Raw genomic sequence first — 19,224 nt, forward strand, 5'->3', positions numbered from 1 at the left:
GGAATGAGCCTATATTGCTCATCATATTGCACACTATATATTTTTACACTTGTTGTACTGAAATATTTGTCTGGCAGCCATTAATCTGTGACACACAGCTCTTGATGAGTCTGAATGTCTCATCATAGAGCGATTTCCTTCAGCTATAGCAAATCCCCCAAAGCATTTAATGCTCTTTGTGTTACGGAAATGTTTCGCTCACACGCACACGCTCTCTTGTTGCTCGAAGTTGTAACAAGTAGGAGCGGATTTGCACAGCAGGTGACATTAAATGATGAAAAATTGGCTTATAATTGCAGTGAGTATAAACAGCCCTCAAAAATCCTTCTGTAGAGTTTAAGACATCACAGCTTCAAAATATAATAGAAACATATATCAAACATCACTCTTTTATGAATTATAATAGAGATTACTTAACTGTAGTCAATAATTGTATCCCTTAAAACTCATATTTCCTGTGAAAAAAAAAATCTTCATGCCTTAGCTTGAATGCAACTCTACATTTAGTATAGGTGGATCTATGAATATGCTAATTAGCCCCGCCTCCCTCAGCCAACTTACTGAGGTAAACGCTGCACAATGGTATAGTATGGCTCTTCACAACGTCAGACACATAACGGTAATTAATATGAGTAGCCTTTTGGTTGATTATGTTATCAAACAGCTAATAATTAATGTTACGCAAACTATTTATCCGTTCGCCATCTCAGTCTGCCTTCTAACAATCATCAGAAATGCTTTGAACAACTCAGAACGTCATTGGAGAAAGGCATAGTTTATCATAACATCGTAATATATATCATACACCCTCTATATTGCTAAATCTGCCCCATGTTTCATATTAACAGAAAAATATACCTGGATAACCTGGCATGTCTCGAGACTCCCCTGCTAGTTCGCTGTAATTGATATGCTAAAGCCCGCCCACTCGTGACGTGATTGGCTACAAGGTAGTTTGTGACGTCAGAAACACCAGTGATTTCAAACTGCGTTTTTTTTAGACTGTTCACCGCCGCTTTAAAGATAAAATACTCAGCAATGGTGTTGACTTATGAATTTGCACATGGTTTGTCTTAAAGCACATTAAAAACACCACATAGACATATAAACAACATATAAAAACTTGATTTTCACCACAGGGGGACTTTAAGTTAGAATTCTTATCTAGAACAACATGAATGTAATTGGTATTTTGTTCAGGATTTGGAGTCTTTTGAGATATTGAGAAAGGTTAACTCAACATTAAAGAGATTGAAAGTCTTGTCACAGATAAAAATGTGCCTACAGGGCAGTAACAAAATACACACACACACACACACACACACACCATGTAATCGGTGTATCGAATGAAGGAAAAGAGCTGGAATAGCAATAATTCCATACTGTTCTTTTGAGCTTTCAAGACATAAAACACAAGGTGACAAACAGAATAAAAGGAAAAAACAGTTATACAAGTATAGTATATAGATATATATATGTGTGTGCGTGTGTGTGTGTGTGTGTGTCTGTGTGTGTGTGGTGAGAAAAAGAGTGGTAAATAGTGGAAATGTCTTCATAGAAAAGCAGAGGTTAAGCAATCAAAGCTCCTTAATCGAGAATAAAGTGTCAAAGTGAAATGCCATTTGAGAGGGCGGGTGAGAGAGAGAGAGAGCGAGAGAGAGAGAGAATGAGAGGTATTCACAGTGAAGGATGCACACATACAGTCTGTGCTGGCGAGGACAGCACCTCATCTTTGGTGATTGTGACGATGCAGATTCAGCCGTAGCTGGTGTCGGTGTGATGTGACAGGAGACTGAGACTGAACCTGAGGTTTGGCCATGTCTGAGTTCAGGTCCAGAGTGCGCTGTCGGAGAGCAGGTGTCCGTGCTGCTGTTGCTCTTATCGGACTTCTCCACCGCTCCCGCAAACGGTGTGAGAGACAGAGACTGACGGAGACGGACAGCCAGTGGTGGGTGAATATCATTTGAGGTTGTATTTATCTGTAGCATATGTGGTGGAGAGGGTCCAACGCGTGTGTGTGTGTGTGTGTGTGTGTGTGTGTGTGTGTGTGGGAGAGAGAGGTCAGAACATTCATATGCATTCTTTAAGTTTGTAGTCGAATCAACACTACGGTTCACAGATCAGTTTTAGGATTCTGTAACAGTAAAGTTTGGCTGTAAATTGAAATTGAATGTTTTGGAGAACTTGAGCTCAATTAATTCTAGGCCTACATGTCCTGCACACTTTATAAGCTAATTGTGCTTAGTGATTTGTAATGCATTCTGACCAGAAACAAGGGAATTTTGAATAGCTTTATGATTTTATAAATAATATAACTAATAGTAATAATTGTTAATGGTGATTAATGTAAGCAAATTGTTCAGCGTTGTATGGAAGTCATATTTTGCTCCAGTACTGTACATGATTGATTTAAAAATATTGACTTATAACTTTATATTTCAACATAACTTTTAACATAAATTTCCCAGCAGATTGATTAATGAATATTTATGAGAGGAAATGTGCCCTTCTGTGATGGAGAGATAAAGACTGTCAAATAGATAGACAGACAGACAGAAAGAAAGACAGATTTGTATAGTGTATCATTTGTATCATATAGTGCTAAACGTGATATTGCACTGATTATTTTATTCTACAAAAGTATCTTTTGTGAAATTATGAAATTACCCAGTCACTCTTGCTGAGTGCAGGAAAGGTGTTTTCATGTTGACTAAAATGACAGACAATGTGACAATAAGCTGTCACATCCTTCCAGAGGTGTGAAGATAATTATCCTGATCAAGATGTGTGTGGAACAAACATGAGCTAAACTAGACATTTTTATATAAGCAGACTGGATTTATTTGGCTAGTTTTGGGAGTGTTGAGTATGTGAGAGAAATACCTTGTCAAGCATAATGAACGATATGTCACTTTCAGTCTATTACGAATATATTGATGGATTTATGGGATCTATTTACAGAGAGCTTATGAAGGATTGGTTGGGTATTTTTAGAGCCTTGTTCATTTCTCTCTCCAACCTCCCCTTGCTCCCCCTTTCTGTCTGCTTCTCTATCCGTACCTCACTTATGAAGAGGAAGGTGGAAAGCGAAGGAAAATTAATCTTAAGCAGGAGCCTCTAGATCCTCCACCCGTCAGCCTCCTATCCAGAGAGCTCATTTAAAGAACAAATTGCCCATCTTTGGCCCATTTTTTATTGATGATCTTGAAATCATGTGAGGGTCAAATCGGAGAGGTACATTCCCGAAGAGTAAAAGGAGAACGAGGCAATAGGCTTTCAGTGAGGATCCTGTCTGTGTGAAGATGACACTGCAGACCACCCTACGAAATTCAATAGTCAGCTTTTAAAGGTGCACTCAGTATTATTTGTTTATGTTTCGCTAGCCAAAATGGCTATTATACAGCATCATGTTTTCAGCATCATGTAAAGGCAATCATTTTCAGTCATGGTTAAACTATTCCACCAAAAAAACTATAATTATAATAACAAAAAGAACGAGTGCACCTTTAAGATTAGTAAGTTTAGATATTTTATGTGTATTTCCATTCATTAGTGACTGTATGTTTGACCTTTTAATGTTATTTTAAAAGTGTGTAATGGCGGTGATGACGTCACTGTGTTGCAGGAAGCAGGAGTTGCTGACCATCTCCAATGTGCCCCTGGAAGACCGCCCTCCCTCTCCCCCCAGAACCGCCCCTCCCGCCATGAAGGTAAGCGGCACGTCTGCTCTCAGGGCCTGTTGTGATTCAGCACTGAAAGGGGATTTGCTCAGACAGCTTACAGCTGCAAAAAGGCATGGAGTCAAGCATAACATTTCATAAATAGTTCATTATAAAGCAGCAATTATTGACTCATTTGGTTCAGGCAGATAAAACCATCTTTACTCCCTCTCTCCTGGAGACAAGACCCCAACATAAACCTGTAGCTGGTGATGTACCCTACTTACTCAGTAGACCATGACTTCAGACATCATCCCCTGGGTAGTCTATATGTTCCTCAACGGTGGAAGAAAGGAAAAGCAAACTCGTCAAGAGTACAATAGTCACATGTATAGTGAGATTCATTTTAGATATGTTCTGATGTTGCCACACAAAAACAACTAGACTATTACATACTGGATATATATAACATTAAGGGTACCAATACAGAACCCTGAGGAACCTCAAAAACATTTCTTTTTGAATTTTTTTTAGATTAGATTAAATTTTATATTAAATGAAAATAAAAATAATGTATGCATGTTTATAACACTTTGTCAGATTAACTTTGTCAGATCCATTGACGTACTGTGAAATCAGCAGCTACAAACTTGTTGTTGACCTGTAATATGAAGTGAAATACTTGGCATGCTTATATGTTAGCCTAAAGATTGACCTCTGTTTCTTTTTCAACAGTCTACTCAGTTTTTTGACGTGCTGGAAAAGATGGAGGTAAGAAGTGAAATCCTTTTGATAGTATGATTTATATATGATATAAATATTTCAGGATTTCCCCATTAAAGTAGATAGGGCTTGGTCTTGGATGTCCGAAATAGCTGCCCGGAGGTGTTGCAAAATGGCCGCTGAGTGAACAGAGTTTCCTCAAATGAGTCTTTGATTCGTTCTGTGCCTCTCATGCTCACCACTCCTCCACTTTCAGTTGCTAACACTGCAACCTTTTGACCCTGACCCCTTAGCAGGTTTCTGAGGTGGAGGAAATGAGACCACAAAGAGTAAAGGTCAGAGGGTGTGAAAAAAATACAAGATTACTCCTCAGCTCAGTGCTTGTCTGTGTTTCAGAATTGTTGTTTTTTCAATGCATGAGGTTGCCATTCTTCACTCATGTATGTAATCAAATTTAAAGATAGACAAAATAATTTGAAGGATTTTGAAAAATAAAACAAAGAAATAATATGAGGTAAAATGGATAAGAAATGTTGCAGATTAAGTGTCATTAAAGCAAAAAAAAAAAAGAGGAAATGCTGAAAACTAAAGCATTTCATTTTTCGATTTTTTTAAATAATTTATAATATATATATATATATATATATATATATATATATATATATATGAAGAGTTCAGATGCAAAAGCCTCTAAGTGCCATCTGAAATTTTCTTCTAGAATGATCATTTTTATCAAGCTTGTATATTTAAGTTCAGTAATTTCACTTAAATGACAATTTGTAGGTAATTTTCATTGCCATTTAAGTGAAATTGCTGAACTTAAATATACGAGCTTGATAAAAATAATCATTCTAGAAGAAAATTTCAGATGGCACTTAGAGGTTTTTGCATCTGAACTCTTCATATATATATATATATATATATATATATATATATATATATATATATATATATATATATATTACATTAGGAAATGCAAAATCGAAGCATTTACACTTATGGACTAAGACATTCGGATCCCATTTTATAGATATAGTTTAAAATCAAATGCTGGATTTAGCGTTTTTTAAATGGCTTACAGGCAAAATAACAACAAAGGCAACCACTGAAGATAAAATCCTACCCTCAAATGCATGTTCATTCAGATTGTCCAGACAGCCACAAAAAAAATGTTTGTTGCAAGCATGACTGTGAAGCATTGTGTGGACTGCATGTAATTTCTCATATAATGGGGGTGCATGAGCTAAACATATGCCTCATATCACGCTTCCTGTCATGGCACAAGAGTTTTTCCAAAGCACTGTTAAGATCCATTTACAAAGTCCATTTACAGCATTATCTTATATTTATATTACTATTACCCCTCCAGGATGATTACATTCCATACCCACGGATAGAGGAGGTACAGCAATTTAAGTTTCTAAAAGCACTTTATGTAAGGTCTGTGGAGTGTGTATCAGACGTCAGTCTTTTTTCTATTTGTTTGATTTCTCTTTCCAAGGTGTTACAGCGGGGTGAGCCATACCCTCAGGTCATCCTGCCTGAGTTCGGCGGTTACTGGATTGAAGATCCTGACACCCCTGCCGCCATTCCCAACTGGATAAATGGCTTCTGTGATGACGAAGATGGAGAAGGAAGGAATTCAGGAGAGTTTGGCTACGCACTGGAGAGTAACTTCGCCATTCGTGCGTACCGCAAGCACTTTATTGGCAGGGTGAGAACTCACATCAATATAGTGGTGTTATACTTAAATGGACCATCACACAAAGGCTTTTGGCAAATATTTGTGTGAGATCATTTTAAACGGATCATTCAATGTCAGAGCTGTGATAATCGGCAGTCGTTGTGTAATTTAACGCAGTGTTCATGTTGGCAATGAATTGGTTCACAATTAAACCGCTTTCTCTTATCTGCCGGTCTCAGGAACATCTGAACTTCTACTGCACGGCCAGTAACCATGGCAACCTCGTACTGTCCCTCAGACACGAGGAGGTGAAGGAGCAAGAGTACCTGCACATCATTCTCAGGTAATAACAGCCCTTTCAAACACTCTTTGTGTAATTACATGATTGGCACATTTTGGAACGTTTGATTGCATTTTTCTATCAATTTCTGCCTCGTTTAGGGCTCCATCGAAGACAGTCTATGACAGGATCTCTTTGGCGGGCTTGACTGAGCTCCCCAGTGTCCCTCAGTTAGCAAAGGTAATGATTGTGCCCTGCACAGATGGCTCACAGGTTTTATCCACTTCAGATCGCCCTGACAGACCCTAAAGTATTATTGATTAACTTAAACAGTATGTCCTCTATCCTTTAAAGGGTTAGTTTGATGTGTATGTGCACTGAACACAAACATTTCATATTTCCAAACATTAAAGTTAAATTTATTTATTAATTTTGCTCCCCCCCATAGACCCTTTTCACGGACTGTGATGTTATCAACATCGCAAAACTATCGATTTTTTTTTATTTTTTAAAAAGACTCATTTATAACGCTATACTTTGTGTTATGTTACCTTGGCAGTAAATGTCAAAAAATGTATTAACACTGCTGCGAGGGTGTTTCTAATACAACAGCTGAGGGAGTGATGGCGAATTTGACATCTTTCTCTCGTCTGACTGCTGTAATCAGTCTCTCGATATGTTTTCCCTCTTCTGGAAAGTCACGGAAATGTCATTACAGCTTTTTTCTTTTGCTTTTAGAGCACATGCAATTACAAAAATTATGTTTGCTGTAACCTCCTTTTCACCGCTATAGAATTGTACCCAGTTATGCCGACGTGGGGAGGTCAAAGTATATTATATTAATATATATATATATTGGATATGACAGTAAACCCACAACCCGTGTATGAGTGGAGTTTCTCATTTGGCATGCAAATGTGGCATTTCTTACAAATACATCAACAAAAAAACAAAACATTATATGATTTTTTGAGTGTTTTTTATGTGAGTTTATTTGTCACAAAAATAGTAACATTATAAATGAAATACAATACAATATTTATAAAATGATATGACCTCTTTAAAGAATTAAATTACTGAACCGTAATAGTCCTACTATTGACTAAGTGGCTTGACTAAGTTTGTGTTTTTGTGATGTCATTGTTTCCCCACTATAGCTACTGTGTGAAGACATTGTAGGTCTGAGATTTAGTCCTGTGCTGTACCCAAAGGTGAGTGCAAGATTAATATTAAGTTTTTATCATTAATATTGTACTAAAATTAGGGGCCGTGCACCGGAGGTGTGTAGACACCCTAATTTAGCTGTTAGTGTTGTTATTATTATTCATTCTTCTGCTCTTGAAGTGTATGGCAGCCCATAGAACTGCTTGTGGGAAAATGGTGAAATTTGCAACACGGATAGAGATAGAGCACAGTCTGGACATTAACCACAGCAAATTTGGAGTCTCTAACTCAATCCCTCTAGCGCCACCAACTGTCCAATTTTGTTATAAACACAATATTACTGTTTTTACTGTTTTTTTATTCAATAAATGCAGCCTTTGTGTACATAAGAGACTTCTTTCAAAAACATAAAAAAGTAATGTTTTGACAGGTACTGTACTGTATATAAACTTTGGGAAAAATTAAGAGACCACTGCAAAATTATCAGTTTCTCTGGTTTTACTATTTGTAGGTATGTGTTTGGGTAAAAATAACATTTTTGTTTTATTCTATAAACTACTGACAACATTTCTCCCACAAATATTGTCATTTAGACTAAGCATTTATTTGCAGAAAAGGACAACTGGTCAAAATAACAAAAAAGATGCAGTGTTGTCACGTGTGGGTTCAGGAAGACAGAATAATCACGTTCCAACACGACATTTAATGATAAATATCCACAAGGAAGGCAAACAAGCAGGGTAACAGTGATCAGACAGAGAATGAATGCGAGGGACCAACTTATATAGCAAACACAAATTAGGATGATTAATAGAACACAGCTGACACATATGAACTAATAATGAGGAGCGGGAAAACTGAACAAAGGAACACATGATGAACATGAAAATAAACTAAAAGTGATAATGATACTACTAATGATAATGACTAATAAATGATCATGAAACTAACTGAACATAATGTGACAGTTGTCAGACCTCGAATAATGGAAAGAAGTTAAATATAATCAAAAGAGTTGAAAAGGAAAGTTTTGAGTGAGGAAAAGAAGGGTTCAATTCTGGCTTTATTGGGAGAGGGATACAGTGAGCGTCGGGTTGCTTCCATCCTTAAAATTTCAAAGACGGCGGTTCATAAGAACAAGGTCAAGTAGCAGACATTGGGGACAACAAAGCTACAGACAACAGGCACAGGACAACACTGCATCTTTTTTGTTATTTTGACCAGTTGTCGTTTTCTGCAAATAAATGCTCTAAATGACAATATTTTTATTTGAAATTTGGGAGAAATGTTGTCAGCAGTTTATAGAATAAAACAAAAATGTTAATTTTACCCAAACACATACTAGTGCTATATATACAAACAAACAGTACCACATTTTGCTGTGGTCTCTTAATTTTTTTCAGAGCTGTATATATATATTTACTTTTTATTATTACATGATGTTTATCCCTATTTGTTTTTATAAAATATTTCATAGACACAATATTGCTTCTGGCTAAATATTAATTTGTCAGATAAAAACCTATTACACATTTTAAAATTGCCAGACTGTTTTTCAATAGATTGTAACTGTTTCGGCAGATTGTTTAATAAAGCAAATACTAATGAGATGGTTTAAGAGATAAAAACCATGTTTTGCATTGGAGTCTCAGTGAAATTAAACTTCAGGAGCCGGTCAAAGCTGTATTGATGAGGAGGACATTAATTGTTTGACGTTTATCTTTGTTTATTCTTGTTTTTTGCAGGGTTCTCAATTAATAGTGAATTATGATGACCATGAGTTAAACAATACTTTTAAGTTTGGTGTCGTCTACCAAAAGTTTGGGCAGGTGAGAAAATGATTGTTGTTTGTGTGCAGTTCACTGACCATTATAAAGGTCAAGGTCAAGTTCAAGGTCAATTTTATTTCTATAGCACCTTTTAACAACACGAATGTTGACCAAAGTGCTTCACAGTTACATCACAAAAACACATACATTAGAGACAGAGCATATAAAAAAATATATATATATATATAAAAAAAAATTTTTTATTTTTTTTGATATGCTCTGTCTCTAATGTATGTGTTTTTGTGATGTAACTGTGAAGCACAGCCTGACCAGGTACCAGACCATTTATATATATATATATATATAAATGGTCTGGTACCTGGTCAGGCTGAGGTTCTCAAGGACACTTTAACAGCTTTCTTATCAAGCTGCTTCAATCTGAATCACCAAAGTAATAAAACCGTAAAGCTGTTGCCATATGTGAATTATTTGATCTTTCCACTCTACCTGTGCTTCCTGTTGTTGTTTTCTTCATCGTTTGCCGTTCACTGATGTCTTCTGACTCTCTGCTGCCCGCAGACTTCAGAGGAGGAGTTGTTTGGGAACAGTGAGGAGACTCCAGCCTTCATGGAGTTCCTCCGAGTGCTGGGAGACTGTGTAGAGCTGCAGGACTTTAAAGGGTAAAAGAAAACATTAAAGAAAGGCTGAAAAAGTTAGGATGTGTGAATATATAAATGCCCTGCAAAGGACAACGTGTGTGATTTCTCTGCATCACAAATACTTGTGCTTTTATTGGCCTACCTCAGTTTTCACTCCATGACATATATTCAGGTTTCGAGGAGGTTTGGATGTGTCTCATGGTCAGACAGGGTCTCAGTCGGTCTACACTGTGTTCAGAGGGCAGGAACTCATGTTTCACGTCTCCACCAAACTACCCTATACAGAGGGAGACATGCAGCAGGTGCTTCTGATTATAATTATGATTGAAATCTAGGGACAATCAGTATGCTGTCCTAGAGAGAGCGTGCAAATCATTATATGTTTCTATTTCCTACACACAGCTCCAAAGGAAGCGGCACATTGGGAATGACATTGTGGCTGCGGTTTTTCAAGAGGAGGGCACACCGTTTGTGCCTGACATGATTGCTTCCAATTTCCTCCATGCCTACATTCTGGTTCAAGTGGAAAACCCTGGAACAGATGACACCACATACAAGGTTTGTCATCAGAATTTCTTGGCTCTCATTTTACAATAAGATCCCATAATGCATTAACTAAAATGAACTAACAATGAGCAATTCATTTGTTACAGTATTATTAAAGGGACAGATTGTCATCAATTACTCACCCTCATGTCGTTCCAACCCCATAGGACTTTCGTTCATCTTCGCATGATGATTCTTCGCAACTACCACTTTGACACTTCAAAAAGTTCATAAAGAGATCATAAAACTAATCCACATGAATGGATCGCTACGTAACACGAGAATGAACCTCATTGGTTCTTGAGTTTATCATAACTGACGTGTGAGTTGATGAATGTTTATATGTGAACAAAAGCCTAAATTAAATCTGTTCATCATATAAAGCGATCGTGTCTCTTCAGAAAAAATTGTTTTACGATCTCTTTATGACCTTTTTGTGGTGTCAAATTGGTAGTTGCGTAGACTGTCAATGGAAAGACAGAAATCGCTCAGATTTCTTTAAAATGTCTTTATTTGTCTATCGAAGATAAACGAAAGTCTTACGGGTTTGAACCGACATGAGGGTGAGTAATTAATGACAGAGTTTTCATTTTTGGGTGAACTAATCCTTTAATCTTTGTTAATGTTAGCTAACTGTTCATTGTTAACTAATGTATTTTAACTTATGTAAAAAAAAATGGAACATTATTTTTCTAAATTATTATAGTGGATGTTGAATTGTATTTATATGGTGCAGGTGTCTGTCACAGCACGTGATGATGTGCCACATTTCGGCCCTCCGCTTCCCAATCCGCCCATCTTCAAAAAGGTAAATTAGTGCACCACTACATCTGCCACACTAAATCATTTAATCAGTATTTTTATCTTGTTTTCTATTTATAATATCTAAACATCTTTAAAACAATATCAGTTTACTTGAAGGAAGTTGCATAAGACTTTTTGTCCTTTTTAAGTATAAATCCAAGTATATTCTCTGTGCCTTTTTGCCTCTCAACTAAATTGATCATGTTTTATGGATGATGTAATATTTTTATGGGAAAGCAAAGCAAATATTAATAGGGGAGAAAGCTTGCTGTCGGATTATTGTTTATCTGACACATTTGGTTATTGCAGGCAGGATTTTGTCACGTCATTGTCTTTTAAGGCAGTTCTTGTATCTTTGTTACATTTGCGGTGTCATTCTATTCTCTCTTAGGGTCCAGAATTCAGAGAGTTTCTGCTGACAAAGCTGATCAATGCAGAGTTGGCGTGCTACAGGTCAAACCGATTTGCCAAGCTTGAGGTGAGGAAACAATAGAGCATCCTTTATTACCGCATTACAGTCCTGATGTACGTATCAGGCCTTTGCTGTTCGTAAGTTTCTGCTTTGCCACAATCTCAGACTGTTTAATCACTATGTTGTATTGGGGGTCTCAGAGACCCAAAGGCTCTTTTAATAGCTTGAGAGAAAAAATACTTAAATAACTTGATACTTCTTTTCTTTTCCTAATCCTATAAGAACTGATTATTAACCAAACATGATAACTCTCTCAAACGACCTTCTTTAAAAGTGTTACATTTTGGGTCATAGAGACTTCAAATTTCAAACATGAATAAATACAATGAATTTTTACATATCACAAGAATCAAAAGGGAAAATAAGCAATTAATTTTGTTTACATGGTATAATACCGTTCAAAGGTTTGGAGTCAAGATCTGTTAAAGTCTCTTATTCTCACCAAGGCATTTATTTGATCAAAAATACAGTAAAAACATACAGTCATATTCTGAAATATTTTTACAATTCAAAATAACTTTTCTATTTTTCAATATATTTTAAAATATAATTTATTCATGTGATGGCAAAGCTGAATTTTCAGCATCATTACTCCAGTATTCAGTGTCGCATGATCCTTCAGAAATCATTCTAATATGCTGTTTTGCTACTCAAGAAACATTTCTTATTATTATCATTGTTGAAAACAGATGTGCTGATTAATATTTTTATAGAATTAGTGATTTTTAATTCTTTGATGAATACAAAGTTCAAAACAACAGCATTTATTTGAGATAGGAATCTTTTGTAACCTTAGAAATATCTTTACAGTCACAGTCCTTGCTGAATAAAAGTATTACTTTCTTTAAAAATAAATCTAATGTTACTGACCCCAAACTTTTGAACAGTAGTGTTTATAATAAGGGCCTCTGGGACCTCAAATGTAAAAAGTCAATCTCAATATTTAACTCGTGTAATGGTTTGTGTTTGTGTGATAGGAAAGAACACGAACAGAATTGCTTGATAACCTTCATAATGAGTTACACAAGCGCACACAGACAATGCTGGGTCATCCGCTCAGCGCAGATGAAGAGAGGATGGAGAACGGAGGACATGGAGGAATACTGGAGTCTATTAAGGTAAAGTCAAAAAGATCAACCGTCATATTCACATGGGTAAACTATCCCTTTGACGTCTTTATCTCTGTCTCAGCGGGCGATGCGCGTGCGCAGTCACTCTATGGAGACAATGGTGGGCTCCCAGAAACATGGCCGCTGTACTTCGGCGGGAGGGGGCGTTCCCACCAGCCTGAGCGGGGTCGGCCTGATCCACAGCAATACTGAGGTTGCTAAGTCTCCTCTGAAGAGCCCGGTGAAGAGACGCTCAGGGCTGTTCCCACGGCTGCATACCAGTATGGACGGACAGTCAGAGCGCCACTCACGCAGGTCTGACAAATACACCAAAAATAAACACTTACAGATCTGTAATCAGTATACATATAAATCAGGCTCAAATATGATAGTTTAAAAATAACATGAGCCTAAATATCTCTTGATATATAGCTAGTCAGTGTTGGCATGTGCCACAGGGTTTTCAAACTTTATGATGCTAAATATTTTTATGTATTCAAATTGCATACTGTGTTTTATATTTTATTATAAACATGATGTCATAAAAACAACAAAATTAAATAGTTTAAATGTATATAGACAAAAAATACAATATAGACAAAAGTATCGGGACACACCTCTTAATTATTGAATTTAGGGGTTTCAATCAGACCCATTACCACAGGGGTATAATATCAAGCATCTAGCCATGCAGTCTGCACTTACAAACATTTGTGAAAAAATGTGTAGTTCTGAAGAGCTCAGTGAATTCAAGTGTGGTACTGTGATAGGATGCCACCTTTGCAATAAGTCAGTTCGTGAAATTCATCCCCGCTAGATATTCCACAGTCAACTGTAAGTGGTATTATTGGATAGTGGAAGTGTTTAGGAACAGCAGCAACTCAGCCATGAAGCAAAAGACCATGTAAAGTCACAGAGCGGGGTCACTGAGTGCTGAGGCGCATGGTGTGTAAAAGTCACCAAAGTTCTGCTGGATTCATATTAGCAGAAGAGTTCCATTAATATCAGCACAAAAACTGTGCGGCGGGAGCTTTGTGGAATGGGTTTCCATGGTCGAGCAGCTTCATGAAAGCCTCACGTCAACAAGTACAATGCCAAGCGTGATTTAGAATCACACTTATCTGTTTTGCAATCTGATGGGCGAGTCGGTGTTTGGCGAAGGCCTGGAGAACGTTTCCGGCCTGACTGCATTGTGCCAACTGTAAAGTTTGGTGGAGGAGGGATGTTCTTTAGGGGTTGAACTATAGGCCCTTTACTTCTAGTTACGGGTAAACTTAATGCTTCAGCACACCAAGACATTTTGGACAATGCTATGCTTTCAACTTTGTGGGAACAGTTTGGGAAAGGCCCTTTTCTATTCCAGCGTGACAGCGCCCCAGTGCACAAAGCAAGGTCCATAAAGACATTGGTTTAGTTTGGTGTGGAAGAACTTGACTGGCCCGCACAGAGCGCTGACATCTACCCCATTGAACACCTTTGGGATGAACTGGAACAGAGATCACGAGCCAGGCCTTCTAGTCCATCATCGGTGCCTCTACCGGATTAATGGGCAAAAATTCCCACAGAAACGCTCCAAAATCTTGTGGAAAGCCTTCTCAGAAGAGTGGAAGCTGTTATAGATGCAAAGAGGAGACCAACTCCATATTAATATCTATGTATTTAGAATGTGATGCCATTACAGTGGTCAGGTTTATTTTTTTTAAACTTATTTTAATGCTATTTTATTAAGTCATCTTGAGGCCCCCTTGTGGGCCCCGGCCCCGTGGTTGAGATCCACCCCGGGACCCCCATTTGAAAACCCCTGCTCAAATTATGTTTTTCTGTCATTTCAGTGTCCTATGTGATCAGAGAAGTCTAGATAGCGGTCATCTCTCCCAGGAAGTGAGATCAGAGACGTCGTCCAATCCTAGCTCTCCAGAGATCCTGAACAATGAGAGGTAAATTTCACCACTGGTATTCAGTAAATTCATACTCTTAATAGGTAATAATACTTTCTTTATTCTGTCTCTCTGTTTTTACAGGCCGCCTCTCAAGCTGAAAGAGGCCGGTGGAAAACCAGATATTTCTCGTTCCTCCTCCAGCACCAGCAGCTTCAGTAGTGCTGCAGGAGACCCAGAGACTATGGAGGAGAAAGAGCCTGTAAGTAAATGTGTCTTCAGGCAGACTAACATGTTCAGAATGCTAAAGTCAAAATCGACAATTCTTATTTTTTATGGAATATTGCAGTATTTATTATAAATCATTTGTCCGTGCACATAATGTATGTGCCCTGGTAATCTTTATTCAAAATAACTTCCCCTCCCTCTTGCAACGACATCTCTTCTCTGATGATGTGTTCACTGGTGCGAGGGCGGGACAACCTGTCACTCACATGACATCACAGCAATAGCAAACCTACTTCGACAAGCTGTTTCACTCAGATATAGTATGTCACAATAAGGAAAAAAGATTATGGCAACTTCCGTTTCATGCCGACTTTATGTGTGTTGTGTCGTGTTCAGAGCAGCCTCCAGATATCTCCCAGTCTCTCGCCCGTATTTGTCTCTGTGAGCACAGAGGGGCAGGGTGCAGGAACGCCGGTCATTATGTGCCGCAGTCCAACAGGTATCCGAGACTCTTTTCTCATATTCAAACTCTGAATTTAATATTTACAGCTTAATGTATCATTTTCTCCATATCTCCCTACTAAAAGATTTTAAGAACAAGACTTCACCCAGAACCAATCTGAAGTTTCGCTTTGACAGATTGAGCCAGTCCACTGCTGTAAGACTTCATTCTTTTATGACTTTAGTGTTCCTCTTGCATTGTTTGTCATCCTCTAGTGTTTTTCCATTTGGTTGTGTGTTTTAGTGTGAGAAGTTTTACCACTGAAAGGTAACTTTGAACTCTTATTCACAGGGACATTAGCAAAGAGAATGTCAAAGACAACCAGAACCATTGTGAGTATGCATGTTACTATTGAAATTAGTACCTTGCGTGATTAATCACCTTGCGTGATTCAAATAACCCAGTCCTGACAGTATTTTTTTAATGCCAAAAGAGAGTTTGCGCTGGCGCAAACTATTAGTAAATCTTACTACTTATTTTGTATAAAGACTGGCCATTCTATAATTTTCAGTATATTTCATAACAGTAAATGATAATTTAATTTTTCTAACAATTTTAATTTTAATATTAAAAATATCATATTTTATCCATTAAGATAAAAGAAAGCATACTATAATCTCACACAAATCTTTAGTGCAGTTGTTGCAGTGTCTGGTTTTGAAATGAGGTTGTATTGAGGTAAAAATAATGGATTACATTTTTTTATAGCATTATCTACGGTATATTAAAGGTATTTGTAAACTATGGAAGCTTGTTCCCGCCACTGAATAAAACATTTTAAAAGATAATTGCGACTTTTTATCTCACAATTGCGAGTTTACATCTCGCAATTCTGACTTTATTTCTCAGAATTGCGAGATATTCTGACTTTATATCTCGCAATTCTGAGAAATAAAGTCAGAATTGCGAGATATAAAGTCGCAATTGCGTCTTATAAAGTCAGAATTCTGACTTTTTTTCTCGCAATTGCGACTTTATATCTCGCAATTCTGACTTTATATCTCAGAATTCTGACTTTATATCACGCAATTCTGACTTTATAACACATAATTGCGAGTTTATATCTCGGAATTCTGACATCTTTTCTCAGAGATATAAAGTCCAATTCTAAGGGGGAAAAAAAGACGGACTTTTTTTTTTTTTTTTTTACCTTAGAATAGTTTATATCTCACAATTCTGACTTTATAACACGCAATTGCGACTTTATATCATGCAATTTTGACTTTATATCTCCCAATTGCGTGATATAAAGTCCGAATTCTGAGATATAAAGTCAAAATTGCGTGATATAAAGTCGCAAATGCGAGAAAAAAAGTCAGAATTCTGACTTTATAACACGCAATTGTGACTTTATATCTCGCAATTCTGACTTTAAAACACGCAATTGCGACTTTATTTCACGCAATTCTGACTTTATATCTCGCAATTCTGAGAAATAAAGTCAGAATTGCGAGATGTAAACTCGCAATTGTGAGATAAAAAGTCGCAATTATCTTTCTTTTTTTTGTGGCGGAAACAAGCTTCCATAGTAAACCTCATTTTTTAAATCAAAAAAAAATTTTTTTATTTTAGTTTAAATGTAATTTTCTTTCAAATACAATATTTGAAAAAAAAAAAAAAAAATCTCTCTGAACTTTCCATTGGGTCTGTGGCCCATGTTGGTCCCTGGACCCAGTTTTGATTATTTTTTCCTATGATTTTCAGTTTTTTTTAAAACCTTTACAGATTTTGTTCAACATGTTTTTTTTTTTGTCAGAAGTGAAAAAGCAAAATTAGACCAGACACATGAGTTCAAATTTGGGGGATGACTCCTATTGGATTCCAGTGGAATAATTAATTGAATATTATTCATTAAATCAGTGGTTCTCAAACAGGGTCTCGCGGCCCACTAGGGGTCCTCATCAAAATCTCAAGAGGGCTTTAGGGTGACTTGAAAGTATTTAAATGAATAAATTATGTTTAATATATTAAAATAATAAATGAATTGTGGTAAATTTATCAATACCCCCAGTTTATGTTCATCAGATTTCTCATAATTACAGCACTGGAAATAGTAAAAGAAAAGGCATAAAAGAATAAAAAGAAAAAAACAAGAACCCACAACACAGACCTTGGTTAAAAGAGCTCTTGCCACAGAAGGTCTTGTGTAACATTAAAAATACCCCCGCTGTACAATATTTTACTGATGGATTCAAAAAGAGCGTGACCGAAAATGTATAATCTATTCCATCGGAGTGATGGATAATGATTATTTGTGGCGCAGGCTCTGAGTATATCTGTAATGGCCAGTATAAAATGACTCTCATAAGTCATAATTCTATGTTATGTCATTGTCAAAATGATGTTTCTTATTTGGTATTTACTAACACCTTAAACTCACCATTTAATTCGAAAAGCAATGGATCAGCGCCGAAGATCAGACACTGTCGGAAAGGAGGAGGGAAATTAAAGAGGGACACATCACTCAAAGCCTGTGCTCTGAACATCACAGGAAGAAGCACTTATCTCCTCTTATATCTTATATCGGCTGCTGACCTGGCACATTTATTGATTTTGCACATTTTGAGAAAATCTTTCACTGTAAAAGACTTCATAAAATACAAACTGGATTAGTTGTTCAATAATAGTAACTATTCTCGCTCAATAATAATAATAATTAAATGACAGTTTTTTTTAATTAACAAAATTGCAAGCACCTGAATCACTCCACAGTATTTTGAGAACACAGTGTGAATGACTTCCCAGACTGGGTATACAGTAGTTTGATTAAACTGACCACAGCAGATATTGTACACATTCATTTCATTACCAAATCAGTCACTTGTCTTTGAGAAATAAAACGTTAGCACAGCTTTGCCTTCCTCTGTAAATCTCAAACTTGTGCAATTCCTTAAAAAAAAAAGACCTAAAATTGTTTGGAGATGTACTTACTGTGTCCCCTGAAGAGTTTTTATAATATATATTATTAGAAAGAAAAATAAAAAATTGTAGTGTACTAACCTTTTATTTTTGAATGGGTACTTCCACAACTGATGCCTATGTGTACATATTAGAAAATCACTGATTGCTATTATGTGTATATTTATTGTGTATATTCATGGAAGGAAATGCAGAAGAATACATCTTTATTGTCACAAATAGCTCAGATGTGTTACAATTTAAGAGAGATTTCTCCATTGTGTTTTTAAGTCAAATTTTATTTTTATTTTTTCTTGCTTAACAAAACGAGCAGTGTTAATTTATTTCTCTATGATTGTACTGCTACACATGTAAAGGTTTCTGGTAACACTTTACAATAATAGTTAATTAGTTAACAACTTTAGTTCAGATGAACTAAGAATGATACTTCTACAGCATTTATTAATCTTAGTTAACAAATACTGTAACAAATGTATTGCTCATTGTTATGTTCATGTTAGTTCACAGCCTACATTGTGTTAACTAATGAAACCTTATTGTAAAGTATTACCAGGTTTCTGTAGGGAAATGTTGATTTTGTGAAATAAAATATTGTTTTTTGCAGTGGTGTTGATTATATTGTAGCCTCTGTTCAATTTGTGAGCCGGGCCATAGCTTCTCTCGCCCCATTGACTGTATAATCATAATGCACTGGGCCTCTTACCTCCTTTTTCAACAATATGTACGGCAGGGACTTACAATCTGATGAACAGTGATCTATGACAGTACGGACATGCAGTGGCCCCAAAAATTATTTGGACGCTTAAGCCACATTTAAAACTGTATGAAT

At 36.6% G+C, this 19,224-nt stretch overlaps 1 protein-coding gene across 7 annotated transcripts in view; it reads left to right on the forward strand.

Moving 5' to 3' along the window:
• The window catches only part of rap1gap2b (RAP1 GTPase activating protein 2b), a 37,628-nt gene extending 19,260 nt beyond the window's left edge, over positions 1–18,368 (forward strand). For 3 of the 7 annotated variants that reach the window (XM_084388218.1, XM_084388220.1, XM_084388222.1), the window contains 22 exons: positions 3,626–3,710; positions 4,395–4,430; positions 4,676–4,717; positions 5,752–5,784; positions 5,884–6,096; positions 6,306–6,409; positions 6,508–6,586; positions 7,504–7,557; positions 9,256–9,339; positions 9,859–9,959; positions 10,111–10,240; positions 10,341–10,496; positions 11,221–11,292; positions 11,680–11,766; positions 12,738–12,878; positions 12,952–13,184; positions 14,702–14,806; positions 14,891–15,008; positions 15,371–15,473; positions 15,562–15,632; positions 15,768–15,808; positions 17,873–18,368. In XM_084388218.1, the coding sequence (XP_084244344.1) occupies positions 3,626–3,710; positions 4,395–4,430; positions 4,676–4,717; positions 5,752–5,784; positions 5,884–6,096; positions 6,306–6,409; positions 6,508–6,586; positions 7,504–7,557; positions 9,256–9,339; positions 9,859–9,959; positions 10,111–10,240; positions 10,341–10,496; positions 11,221–11,292; positions 11,680–11,766; positions 12,738–12,878; positions 12,952–13,184; positions 14,702–14,806; positions 14,891–15,008; positions 15,371–15,473; positions 15,562–15,632; positions 15,768–15,776 (2,056 nt within the window). In that variant the 3' untranslated portion in view covers positions 15,777–15,808; positions 17,873–18,368. Of the gene's footprint in view, positions 1–3,625; positions 3,711–4,394; positions 4,431–4,675; positions 4,718–5,751; positions 5,785–5,883; positions 6,097–6,305; positions 6,410–6,507; positions 6,587–7,503; positions 7,558–9,255; positions 9,340–9,858; positions 9,960–10,110; positions 10,241–10,340; positions 10,497–11,220; positions 11,293–11,679; positions 11,767–12,737; positions 12,879–12,951; positions 13,185–14,701; positions 14,807–14,890; positions 15,009–15,370; positions 15,474–15,561; positions 15,633–15,767; positions 15,809–17,867 lie in introns of all 7 variants that reach the window. The other 4 variants (XM_084388221.1, XM_084388223.1, XM_084388224.1 and 1 more) reach the window with 2 other exon arrangements.
• Positions 18,369–19,224: the final 856 nt, after the last annotated feature.

This window comes from Rutilus rutilus (genome assembly GCF_951802725.1).
Source record: "Rutilus rutilus genome assembly, chromosome: 18".
In the NCBI taxonomy this organism is placed as follows: domain Eukaryota; kingdom Metazoa; phylum Chordata; class Actinopteri; order Cypriniformes; family Leuciscidae; genus Rutilus; species Rutilus rutilus.